The following is a 12,226-nucleotide window of genomic DNA, read 5'->3' on the forward strand; positions in this document are numbered from 1 at the left end:
ATGAAATGTCAAGCAGCTCTCCATTCCATGAAGAATTGCAATCAGTCTTGGTAGCTCATGGTGGGCTCATTGCTTGGCTTGCAGATGCCCATCTTCTCACTCTCCATCCTCAAGAGATCAGGAGGGAAGAATAAGCTGCAAAGAACTCACAGGTGGAAAGAAAGAAGCGATATCACCTACTCACTACTCTTGCAGGCAAAACAGAGTCAGATGGGGAAAATTTATTTAATCTATTAATCTATTACTAAAAAAACTCATCTCCACAACAAATAATACTATTAATAATCAAATCATGTACCTGTCTAGCAATAGGGGAAGCCAATACTCCAAAAGACTGATCAGTATTTGCTTCTAATTCCTGCACTCCATTTTTAAGGGCTACATCTTTTCTTTTGCTCTGGCAGAATGGCTTGAGAAATTGAGTGTCTTCATGACCTACTTGCTTGCAAGACTTCAGCTGTGAAAGAATTTCAGCTCTTTCCAATCGTAGGGCTTCAAGCTCTTTCCTATGTGCCTTGATTTCACCTTTCAGTTTTGCAGTGCCCCCCTGCAGTTCCTTGATTTCTCTCAGGTAAGCTACTTCTTTCTGATTCAGTGCTTGCACCTGGAAATCAAGTCTAGAAACTTCTAATTGAAGGCTGTAAACATCTTGTGCCTGACTTGCACCTCTCTTTTCCAGCTCTGTTTGGAGCTCTGCTGCTTTTTCTGTTAAGTACTGCAGCTCAGTTGTGTCAGCTTCTCTTTGATCAGCCATTGCCTTAATTTGCATCTCTTTCTCTAGAATATTTGCTTCCCTTTCTTTCACCTTATCTTCAAGTTCCTGAACTCGAGATGTAGCCATTTTTGTCTCAGCCTCTCTCTGAGACAACAGAGTCTGGGAATCCCTGTACTCTTCCTGAAGAGCCTGGTGCTGGATTCTCAGGGAGGTGAGCTCTGCAACAGACTGCTCTGATGACTCTCTCAACTGCTGGCATTTTTTCTCCAAAATTTCCACTTCTGTTTTGAACTGCAATTCCTTTTTTTCCAGCTGCTGCTGCAGAGCTTCTTTAGAAGCTGAGACAAGCTCCAGTTCCTCCTGAAGTTGTCTCACTTTGGCGTTTACCAATGAGTTTCTTCTGTTTGGATCAGCATCACCTTGGCAAGCTACCAGTCCTTTCTTCAGCTCACTCTGAAGGTTTTCCACTGACTTTTCCAAGGCATCTTCATAGAAATAAACTGGGTTGTCACTGTCTTCATGACATACTGGTCCAAATTGTGCCAGCTCTTTTTGAAGCTTCTCAATGACTCCATGGAGTTGCTCCACCTCTTCATCCTTGTCCTTGCGCAGCCTCTCCTGGTCAAGGCGAAGGTGCTCAACCAGTGACCTGAGCTCCTCAATTTCAGGTTTTTGGTCTTCTGCAACCTAAGCAAAAGGAAAAGGACTGACTATTACTGTATGTAGGCAATTATTATTGCACACAGAGCTTATATTTCTCTTCTGAGTCACACAGGCATTAAATCACACATTTAACAGCAAGAACAAGCACACATTTCAGCTGGTAAATTCTCAAAATAATCTCTACCTACCTAAAAGAATTATCAAACAGATGTAATTTACAGTAAGAATCTGCACACCTTGCTTCCCCCCAAAATCAAGCAATGAACATATAGTAAGCACTCTTACTTTATTGTCCAGAGCATTCTGCAGCTCATGCTCAAGTCTCTTTATCTGCTCATTCAAGTGATCAATTTCTTGATTCTTTTCTTCAAGCAGTGCTTGTGGGAATGACAAAGCTGAGGAATCACCAATACCCAGGTCCTGGCTTTGCTTCACATGAAGTTTTGTTAGATCCTCCTGACCAGAGAAAACAAATCTCATTAGAAAGGAGGACTTTACTTAAACATTCTCTTACTTACTATACGGTGAAGAGCTCAGGAACATAACTACAGCTTCTTCTATAGGTTCACATCACTGTGTTAGACTGCCCCAACCCAGAAAATAACCTCAGCTTTTGATTTAAATCAAATCACTGCAGAATATAATGCTCCAAGCATGAATTTAGAATACTGGCAGGCTTTGGTTCTATGACACCCAGCATTAGTCTTGTAAAGGTAATGCAACATTCTGATGGCAAGAGAAACAACCCAAAATCTGTTTACAACATCATGAGATGAAGACCTCAGCACTCAAGCAAGCATGTCTCTGACATTTTAGGCAGTGCACTAAAGCTAGAGGAACCTACCTGCAAGTGTGCATTCTCTGCCTGAAGCTGGATGATGTTGGAAGTACTCAAATTTTTTTGTATCTCTAACTGCAAGTTCAGCTGCAATATCTCCTCATCTTTCTTGCTCAAGTTATCTTTATATTGTTCCACTTGGTCTAGCAAACTTGCAATCTAAAAAAAAGAGAAAAAATGCATAGCTGTTTCAATTAAGTCCTCTAAGACAAAACTTCATTCATTGTATTATTTAATGACAAAAAGCAACATCAGCAAATTCAGTGATTTAAACTCTAATCAGCTTACAATAATCAAATATAAATAAATAAATATAAAAAGAGTAAGAAGCTTATGTTCCAGCTCCTCATCTGTAAAACCCAAGTACTGCAAAGGTGGGTTTCTGCATTATTTTTTTTTTTAAAAAGAAAGAACCTGCTCACAAAAGATCCATTAATCTGTACTGTGAGCAATCAAGGCTTTGGTGTCATTGGATGTAACAATGTGAGACAAATTAGCATTTGATGTGCAACCAACACAAGCAGTCAATATAAACACCATCCTTGTCCTCCCAGAAGCCAGAAATGAGCCTTGCAGTGCTAATCCCAATAACACAGACAAAGAGATGATTCAATAACCACACTTTTCTCTGCAGTGTGATGTTGCCATCCACTGTTTTCAGCATCTCTTGTCTTCATGGCTAGCAAGTATAGTGGCTTTGGGAACTATGATTGTTGAAATCAGACTTGATAAGAGAAATGGAAATCCCATCTTGAAGAAATTGATTTTTATTATCTTGTTCTGCTCTTGAAAGAATGGTGCTGAAGGCTCACTCCTGTTTTTCTTTTTTACACATCCTTAACCATCACAGATATTATAATAATATAAAAATACAGTGGGACTGTGTATACATTTACACTGTAAATCCAATAAGAGTTCCAGATATTGTGAGCAATTTTCTCTGTTTCTTCTTAGCTTGACACAAAAATTAACCACAAACATTCTCTCAAAACAGGTTAAATGACACCGTTATGGTGTAATAATATATAATCATTATCTAAAATAAAATTATATAATATAAAAATATATAAAAATTATATTAATAATTATCTCTCACTTCAAAAACTTATCTATTTCAACTTTGGAAGGAAAGGAAAATCAGTTCAGAACTGATAGTCATCAGTCTCAAAGTGATGAGAATCATCACAAGATGGTTTCCAGCAAGGAGGGAGATGAGCACAGAACACAACAAGAAAAAGGAAGGTTTATTGTGGCCAAAGCAACTCCAAAAGTTTGTACAAGTCTCCCAAAGCTCCCACCTCTCTCTCCTTGGCCTGAAGTGCTTCCTGCTCTGCCTGTAGCTGCTCCTTCAGCACTGGGGCAGAGCTGGCATCCACAGGCACTCGGTGCCTTGCTTCATCCAGCTTGGACTGCAGGGCAGAGATCTGGATCAGGTTATTGTACTGCTGCTGTTGCAATGCCTCTTTATCCTGAAAAATGATTTTTTTTCATGTTACAATTAATTGCTGTCAATATACAAACCTACTTAACCAGAACAATCCTGCTGAAATACTTGATTGACCCTGACACACCCAGTACAAGAAGAGCAATACATAATCCCAGTGGCCTATAAAAAACAGGAATTCAAAACAACTGAATGCTTTTTTAAGCTCATTTAAGTTTTTACCCCTTTGCTTTTTGTAATCCAAGTTTAGCAACTTCAGAAAATTTAGCATTCAGTGACAAATTACACTTTCTCAGTTACACAACACTTTATATGTCTAAGAACATAACATCTTGTTCTTCTAGCCATTTCCAAATTGGATATGATACCATATATGTGCCAAACTAAATTTGATAGACGGACACAGTTTAAGAAATGAAGACTACTGGGTAGATCAAAACCTACTCACAAACACATCAAGTTCAGTCAGAATGTGACAAAGCAGCACTAAGTTTGTCCAGCCTGTGATCTGCCAAGCTACCATAGCTAATTTTATTGAAAAAAAAATTGGTATTTCATCCTACTTCTCTCACAATCCTTCTCAGGAGCTGGGTCAGTCCAAGGAGGAAAGGTTCACTTGGCAACTGCCCAAAGAATAAGCATACATATCTGTACTTAATACATTAAAGGAAAGCTTGACAAGAAACCTAAGACAGTAATTGCCTCTGCTGTTCAACAGCAAACTTTTGCTAAATGGATTGTAATTCTTAACTCTAGGCTGTGGTGAACTCTGTAATAGTAACAAAATGCTGGAAGTTCTGGACTATGGCAAACAGATCTGGCTTCAGACCCAGAGCAAGAAGGGCTACAGATTAAGAGAATTAGATTTTAAGCACAGGTAATTATTAAAAATCCTCAGTGTTTTGATATTCAGTAACACCACCTTCTCAGAAGCTGCCAGACAAGCTCAAGAGCAGCTCTGAAGCAGCAAACATGGCAACTGTTAAAAGCAGACTTCATAGTAGGACTTGGAGTCTTATTTAAGTCTTACAAGTAATATCTAAGTACATACCACTTACAAGTAGTATGCAAGTCTTTATAATGGACTTAGTTTGTAGAACCAGAGATTATTTAAAACTGTGGCTGTGATATGTGCCATTAATACACCAGTTGAACTCAGCACTGGGTGCCACACAGCATCACAAACACTACTGACAGCCCCCATAAAGCCACTGGCATGTAGTGCCAACCCCATTTAAATAAGGATTTCAAAATTACCTGTTTCAGTTCAGTTTCCACTTTCTTCATTTTCTGCAGCTGTTGTTCCAAGTTATGTACAGTCTTGGAGACCTCAGCACCACTGAGCTTCAGCTCTTGGATCTGTGCCACCAGATTTTCTATCTCTTTATCACGAGCTGCAATTTCTTGGTGTTTGCGCTCCTTTTCTAGTAACAGTTTATTGTAATCATCCATCTTCTCTTTTATTTCTGCTTGCAAAGATTCTACCTACACAGAAATCACAGTATACAGATATTCAGGCAATACGAACAGATTTCCTGACAGATGAAAGCAAGAGTCATTTCACATTGAAGCATGTTTTACTACGATTAAAGTGGTGCTAAAATCTCAGGTGAAAATAAAACTAAATATGCATAGAAAGTAAGAAAAAGTTAGCTTTCTGAAATCTTGTTTTCCAAATGCAGCAGCTCTTAGACACATGTTTGATTACTCTCTCAACATCTGCAGTTCTCTCAAAGTACTAGATCAAGGTTTACTCTCAAGCCTTTTGGTGATGGGGTTAGTTGGTTATCAGATTAAAAACCCACCAAGATTACATGAGTTATTAATAATAGCATTGGATTTATTTCTGTGACTTCAGAACCCTCTTCCAATATTCCAAGGAATTCCAATTTAGAGGAAGATACCAAGAACTGAAGGATAAATTTGCACTCAGAGAGACTCCCAGGAGTCAACAAAGGACAGGTACTTCGCTTTCCAAAAATAATTTAAATATGAAGAGGATACAAATTTGGAATTTTAGCTGCAGGAAAACAGTCATTCATTGATCCCAGTAATCAAGGTGAAGGCAAGGCAAGGAGCTTTGGTATGACAGACAAACTACCTCAGGGTGTGATAAAGTCATTTAGCAGAGTGAAAGCAAGCTCAGGCAGGAAAACAGTGGGAGTGGAGAAATAATTTGGTCAATACCCATGAGCAAGGAAGATGGGATTTTACAAATAAATTTTTTGTTCATCAAAAAGTGTCTGAATAGGTGTAAATCCCACTAACATTATGAAATGAAAATTCTTTGCATTAACATAGATCTTTACATCTTGAAAGGATTGTGCAGATATTACTAAAGCAGGAAAACACGCTTGAGCAAACCAGAGTCAAATAATAATCAGGGAGAGTGTAGGAGACTGCTTAAGAAAACCAAAAGTTATCAAGATTACATTTTCAAGCTGCTTACAGGCACTAACATTTCCTTGACTGTGTATGTATCTTACTCCCTTCTCATCTCACCACTGCTAATCATAACACAGGTCTTACAGTAAAGCCTTTTAGGTACAGAAAAATCACCTACAAGTCTAATCTTTCTAATGCCACAAAACTTTGGCATCAGAATCCCAAAACCATGACACTTCAGATATAAAACCCATGTTTTTAACACCACATTGCTAGAAAGCTGGTGCTGCAATCCTGTGGCTGAGAAACCCTTCCACATAACCTTCACTCTCCCAGTGCAGCTCCCAAGAACCAGTGAGGACTCTTTCCACACAATAATCCCACTTGACCAGGTACACACCCTGTACCTAGTAAACACCAGAGGGGGACCCTTGTTATAACTGCTACATGCAGAAATCAGGAGGTCACTTCAGCTGGTCTGGAGTGAGTTAAGCACCTACTGATGTTACAGCTGTATTCAACAACTGAATAAATACTGACATTTCCTGGCACAGAATGCCTACATGCCTCACCCTACCCTACAAATGTCACTTGCTTAGTTACCATCCTTGTGTGGTTTTCTCCAAGTTTTCATCCTTTCTGAGAGAGGCTGCAAAGCTGCAGCATTCATTTTTTCAGCTATGCCCTCCAGCATGGAAAATTCATTCCCTGGAGATTGATTCATATTGAAGATATGGATGTGCAACTCTAACATTGAGGTACACAATTCCATAACTTATGCATAAATAGATGGAAACTAAATTAACTACTTGACAAGTTTTGTTAAGAGCCAAGCCACAAACAAAAGGCAGTTTTATCATCACCATTCCACTATCATTGTTTCAGGCTCCAAACTTCAACTTCTTTTATACCAAAAGGCTGTTGCAGTGAATAATTGCCTGTAACACCTCTGAGCAATAAGCCAGGAGAGCTCAGTAGCTATGTACAGGAAATGAAATTGAAAGCAGTCATTCATTCCCTGCAAGAATTCTGCCACCCTAAAACCTGTATTCTCAGCTCCAAGTCATGCCTTGACATGTCAAGGAAAGGAAAAAGCTAAAGCATATCTAGAAGGGATTGAAAGGAAAAGGAAAGAAAAGTTAAGAGACATTCATGCTGTTTTCCATACCTGTAGAATCAATTCATAGTTCTGTATAATGTTCATTTATGTGAAAAAAAAAAACAAAACAACCAATCAAAAAGGAAAAATAAAAAGGCAAAAGTTAATCTTTGAAGCCAAGCATCAAACAAACAAAACTTTGTAAACAAGGACTTATTTATAAACTTAAATAGGATGAGGCATGCAGACAAATGACATCTCTATTACAAGTGTTTAGGTGGAAAAAATAAACACATTTCAAACCCTGAAATCATTTCTCAGATGAACTTTTTCGAGTGGAGTGTCTGTAGTGTTGTCCTCCTTGGTTCATTTAAACCAGGCCCAGAGGTTCCTTTAAACCAGACTCAGAAACTTGACTGTAAAGCACCTGCAACAGTTCTTTCCTCCTCCATAACAAATAATCTAAGTGCACCCTCATTGCCTAAATGGAGTTCAATCAGCTGGGGAAAAATCTGCTCTCTGGGTAACAGGAAAAAAAACTCTCCCATGAGCCAGACCCCCAAGAACATACATTTGCTATTTCATTGTAATAAACAAACTCTGTTGGCCACCAAGTCTGATTTTACTCACCCTATGCTCTCTGGACTGTCCTGAAGTCTGTGATTTTGCTGACAGTTTCAACTGTTCTTCCAATTTCTGAATTTCCTGCTGAAAATCATCGCGTTCATGTTCCCTTTCTATGGCTTGTTCCTGTAAACCCAGCCAGAGAGAACCAAAATATTTTTGAAGATTTCACTACAATCTTGAGTACAAGAATAATTGGGGTTTGTTTTTGTGGGGAAGAAAAAATGATTAACTAATTATTAATAATTCATCAGCATATCTGAAAGCATATCTACAGTGACAGGGAAATAAAAAAAAGAGAAAGCACTTTTTTGACTACAACATACATATAAACCACAATGATCATTTAATAAAAAGGAAAAAATGACCCTGCAATACTACAAAAACTGAATTGAAAATTTAACTTTTTTTTTTGTCATGAGACTAGTACACCAAGGTCTTAATTTGAACCAAAACAGAAAATAGAGCCCATTCTGGGAACCACCTTTGATGTCTCCAACGAGGACAAGAATTTATCACCTCCAAACCCACGGAAATGTGATTTCTTACTTACATCCATGAACTGCCGCTGGTTTTTGAGCTGCTTTTCAAGAACTTCAATTTGCTGTTTTAATTCAGTAATCTCCAGTAACTTTGTAGCCAGGTCTTGGTTACTTTGCAGCTGCTCTTCCAGTTCCACCTCCAACACCTTCATCTGAGAGCGTAAATTGGAATGGTCCTTCTCTGCCTGACACTGAAGCTCAAGTTTCTCCTTGGACAAAAATTCTACTTCCTTGAGTAGACCTGAGTAAGAACAGAAAAATAATAAAAGCTGTCAGTGGAGGGTACAAAAAGTCAAGTATTCCAGTATTTCAGACAGCATCAAAACTAAGAAAAATATTTATTCCTGAGGTGGGTTGTAAAAGACATCTTATACTGCCCTGCCCTAAATCCTTGCCACCCTTCTGTCCCAAATCTCTCCTTAATCAAGCATTCTCAGCTCCTCCCAACTCTCATGCCAAGATCCTCCTTTACCCATCCAATACCCACTCTTGGGCTAGTTTCTCCATGACTCCTGCCTTGGGCCATGCTGGATACTGCTGCTGCCCTCTAGACTGGTGAGGCAGCACCCAGAACATCTTTCCAGTGGCCACTGGTGCCCAGCATGACCCTGAAGCCAGTTGCCATGAAAAAACAAAGTTACTGTATTCCACTGAACCTGAGTGGGGATTAAAACTCGGGGAAAAATCATGGTTATAGAAAATCAGTCCAGCTCTGAGGTTATAAAGAGAAGAAAACACCTGGGGAAAAAAGATGGCACATATTTGCCCTAAGCAGAAAAAGAAATACCAAAAAGGGAAGTGAACATAGCTGAAATTGTTCAAGTTATCAAGAGTTAATTTACAGCTACAAAAACTGCATTTTCCATCAGTTGGATGCACTGAATACACTGTTTAGAGACTAAAACTGAAGACTTTACTGTGAACACTCTTGGAGAAAAGCTACTTTAATTGTGAATATAGTTAGCAACCTGAGCAGGAAAAGAAACCTATTTTGTATCAAAGCAAGGTCCTGCAAGAGCTCATGATTTTACTTTTCAAATGTTCCATTATTCACCTCAAATCTTTTTGGTCACAGGTTAAAGGTAAGTCTGTGATCCAACAAGGACCTTAAGAAATGATCCAGCCCAATTTCCAGAAGACAATTCTCTTTCTGAGCTATGACCAATACAATGAATGTGATTTCTGACCTAATGTCATTACAAGCTGCTCTTATCAATCTTGGCTACCACAGCCTACCTACAACATTTTTTCTAGGGCTTCATTATCCACAGATATTTAATGACATTTCTAGACCCTTGATACTAAGCAAAAAATGATGAAAATTTCCATGTTCATGTATCAAAAAGTGTCACAGGCTTGGAATAATGGAACAATATTTACACTGCACATTGGGGAAAATGTCACCACAGTGAGGATAATGGAAAACAATGTGAAGAGTCTGTGCATTCATTGGCTCTGGAAATCAAAATAAGCCAGACAAAGAGCAACAAGGCAAGTTTGGGACAAAAACATGGACTACACGAGCTCTTGAGCTCCACAACAATCCTGTTGTGGTTTACAGTTACACTCCAACTACATTTCACTCCAAGCACTAATTATAGACTATGTAATAACCACAGTGCAATCACTGGGACACACTCCCTACTTTTTCTTTTATTTTTAAATAATCACAAGTTCATTTGGTTGTGGATGTAACTCAGGCTCTGGCAGAATGCATGAAGTGAAGACTCTGCCCTAATCACTCTCCCAGTCCCCTTGGAGCTGAATTGCACATACCATCTATTATCTGTACCACATAATGCAACAGAAAAAAACCCACAAAACCCAACAATATCTCAATTCTACTAGGGCATCCAATCCCAGCCAGAGGTGCATGACAGAGAATGACTTTTGCCAAGCAGGAGATGGGAATAATGTGAATAAAATAGCACTCTAGTGTATTTACTAACACATGGTGCAGAGAGGAGGGCAAGGTCAGGTGCTAGAGATATTTATGATGATAGAGATATTTGGACACCCAAAGGAAGGTCATGGATTCATGGATTCAGATTGATCCTGAAGAAAAGAACTGGTATTTGGGAAAACAAGCACAAGAATTTTGCCTGCTATATCCTAAGAAACATTGATGGCTTCTTTTTAGCTTCCAGAGGAACACTAGTGCTTTATGAGGAACAAAATATTGATTAGGTAACACTGACCTACACACTCAGTCACATCCTTAGACAGAAATGTAAATTAATTTAAAAAAATAATTAGGCAAGCAGATTTTACCTGGAATCAGCATTATTTCATAGAAAGCAGGTAACAAATTTTGGCAACCTATAAACTCAATCTTACTGGCAAATTTTAAAAATCTTTTTTGAAGCACATGTTCCCCAAGTGTATAAATAGGATTTCAAGCAATACAGCAAGAGATCATCAGCTCACAGATTTGTTGCTTTGTAGAGACAAACCTATTTCATTAATGCTACTTCACATCATGCAATTCCCCTTGGAAAAGGCCCCAGCACACTCCTTCCCACTCCCCAGATCATTAGCAAATGCCAAGCTCCATTCCAAAAGAGTTTTAATTAGCAAGGCCATTCTACTCACATTAGTATCCACATGAAAACCAGGAGATGTCAGCTTTTCAAGGAATAAGCCCATGTCAATCAGCTCCAAGCAGCATAATTGATATTTATCATGTTTTCCACATACTACAAACAATTCCAAACCTGAGGAAAAGTACTACAGATGGCTTGGGTGGGGGAAAGGGGATGGATTTCAGGACTTGGCCCTTGCAGCAAAAGTAACAGTTCAAGTTCTAAGGAGCTGCTGGCAAGGGCTGGGCTGCAGCTCCTGGGAGAATGTCAATCCCAAAATACACCATAACCAACTCTGTTCTACAGAGGGCAGCAGCAAATTGCAGGACAGTGAGGTGGATACCAAAAATAGGTTAAATTAAAAATAGCGTTTGAGGGAGATCTGAGTGGACAGAAGGAATAAAGATACAGTAATGGGTAAGAAAGTTCAGTGCAGCTTTTTGACTCTAACAGGAATTTACCTACATAACTTGTTGTTCACCTGAGTGATTTGGTTTACTCAGTTCATACTCTCAGGGGAAAAGAAAAAGTCCAAACACAAGATACAGTATATATACAAGAATATATATATATGGGTATAAATAAAATGAATCTAAAAAACAATAGAAGAATTACATTTTGAGTAGAACACAAAATAATCACATCAGCTATGAATTTATCAGATCTAAGTGTTAGCCACTCAGGAGTTAAGTATGCAAACTTCAGGAGGAAAAAAAAATTTCTCTTTCAATTTGGCATCTACAAATTTGACTACAGCACTTCACTTCCAAAATTAGTGTATAACTCTAAGGATCCTTCCTGCTTATTTCTGCTTTCTTCTTTCATTTCTTTACTAGCCTTCCCTACCATTCTGCTTTTACTTTTTCTCACCTATCAATCCATTCAGTTACATATCTCTCATCTCCCTTAGATGTCCTTCAGTTCTTGCTGTACCTTTTTTAGCTCAGTTTCATGTCACCTCAAATATTATTCTTTTTCCCCTCCCTTCTTTAACTTCATTTACTCATTTTGACAGCTGACTTCGTATCACTAGAAGCTCACAGCCAGCTTGCAACCCACTCCATCCCCTCAAAAAAAACAAAGTTGGCAAAAACAAAGACAATGGCACAAGGCACTTTAAGCCTGATGGCAGCAAAACATCTTTGTCACTTCAAATAGTCATTATTGAATGGAATATTCCTAATTTTCCATCATAGAAGTCATAGCTTTTTATGGCCAAGTTACTTATAAACCCAGTAACCTGTTATGCCTAATTATTAAGTACTATTCCTCATAGTTAAAATAAAATAAAAGTTATTAATTCATTCACTCAGTGTTACAGCAACACAGCAAGA

The 12,226-nt window shown here is 38.5% G+C and overlaps 1 protein-coding gene across 8 annotated transcripts in view; it reads right to left on the reverse strand.

Moving 5' to 3' along the window:
- PCNT (pericentrin) overlaps positions 1–12,226 on the reverse strand; it is a 70,166-nt gene that overhangs the window by 21,142 nt on the left and 36,798 nt on the right. For 6 of the 8 annotated variants that reach the window (XM_071434422.1, XM_071434421.1, XM_071434426.1 and 3 more), the window contains 8 exons: positions 8,322–8,551; positions 7,775–7,894; positions 7,214–7,234; positions 4,918–5,145; positions 3,515–3,685; positions 2,223–2,375; positions 1,664–1,834; positions 299–1,402 (listed from right to left, as the gene is read on the reverse strand). In XM_071434422.1, coding sequence (XP_071290523.1) covers positions 299–1,402; positions 1,664–1,834; positions 2,223–2,375; positions 3,515–3,685; positions 4,918–5,145; positions 7,214–7,234; positions 7,775–7,894; positions 8,322–8,551 — 2,198 coding nt within the window. The remainder of the gene's footprint in view (positions 1–298; positions 1,403–1,663; positions 1,835–2,222; positions 2,376–3,514; positions 3,686–4,917; positions 5,146–7,213; positions 7,235–7,774; positions 7,895–8,321; positions 8,552–12,226) is intronic. The other 2 variants (XM_071434427.1, XM_071434423.1) reach the window with 1 other exon arrangement.

Source organism: Agelaius tricolor, unplaced genomic scaffold, assembly GCF_023055355.1.
Source record: "Agelaius tricolor isolate 1412-34295 unplaced genomic scaffold, bAgeTri1.0.p SCAF_10, whole genome shotgun sequence".
NCBI lineage: Eukaryota > Metazoa > Chordata > Aves > Passeriformes > Icteridae > Agelaius > Agelaius tricolor.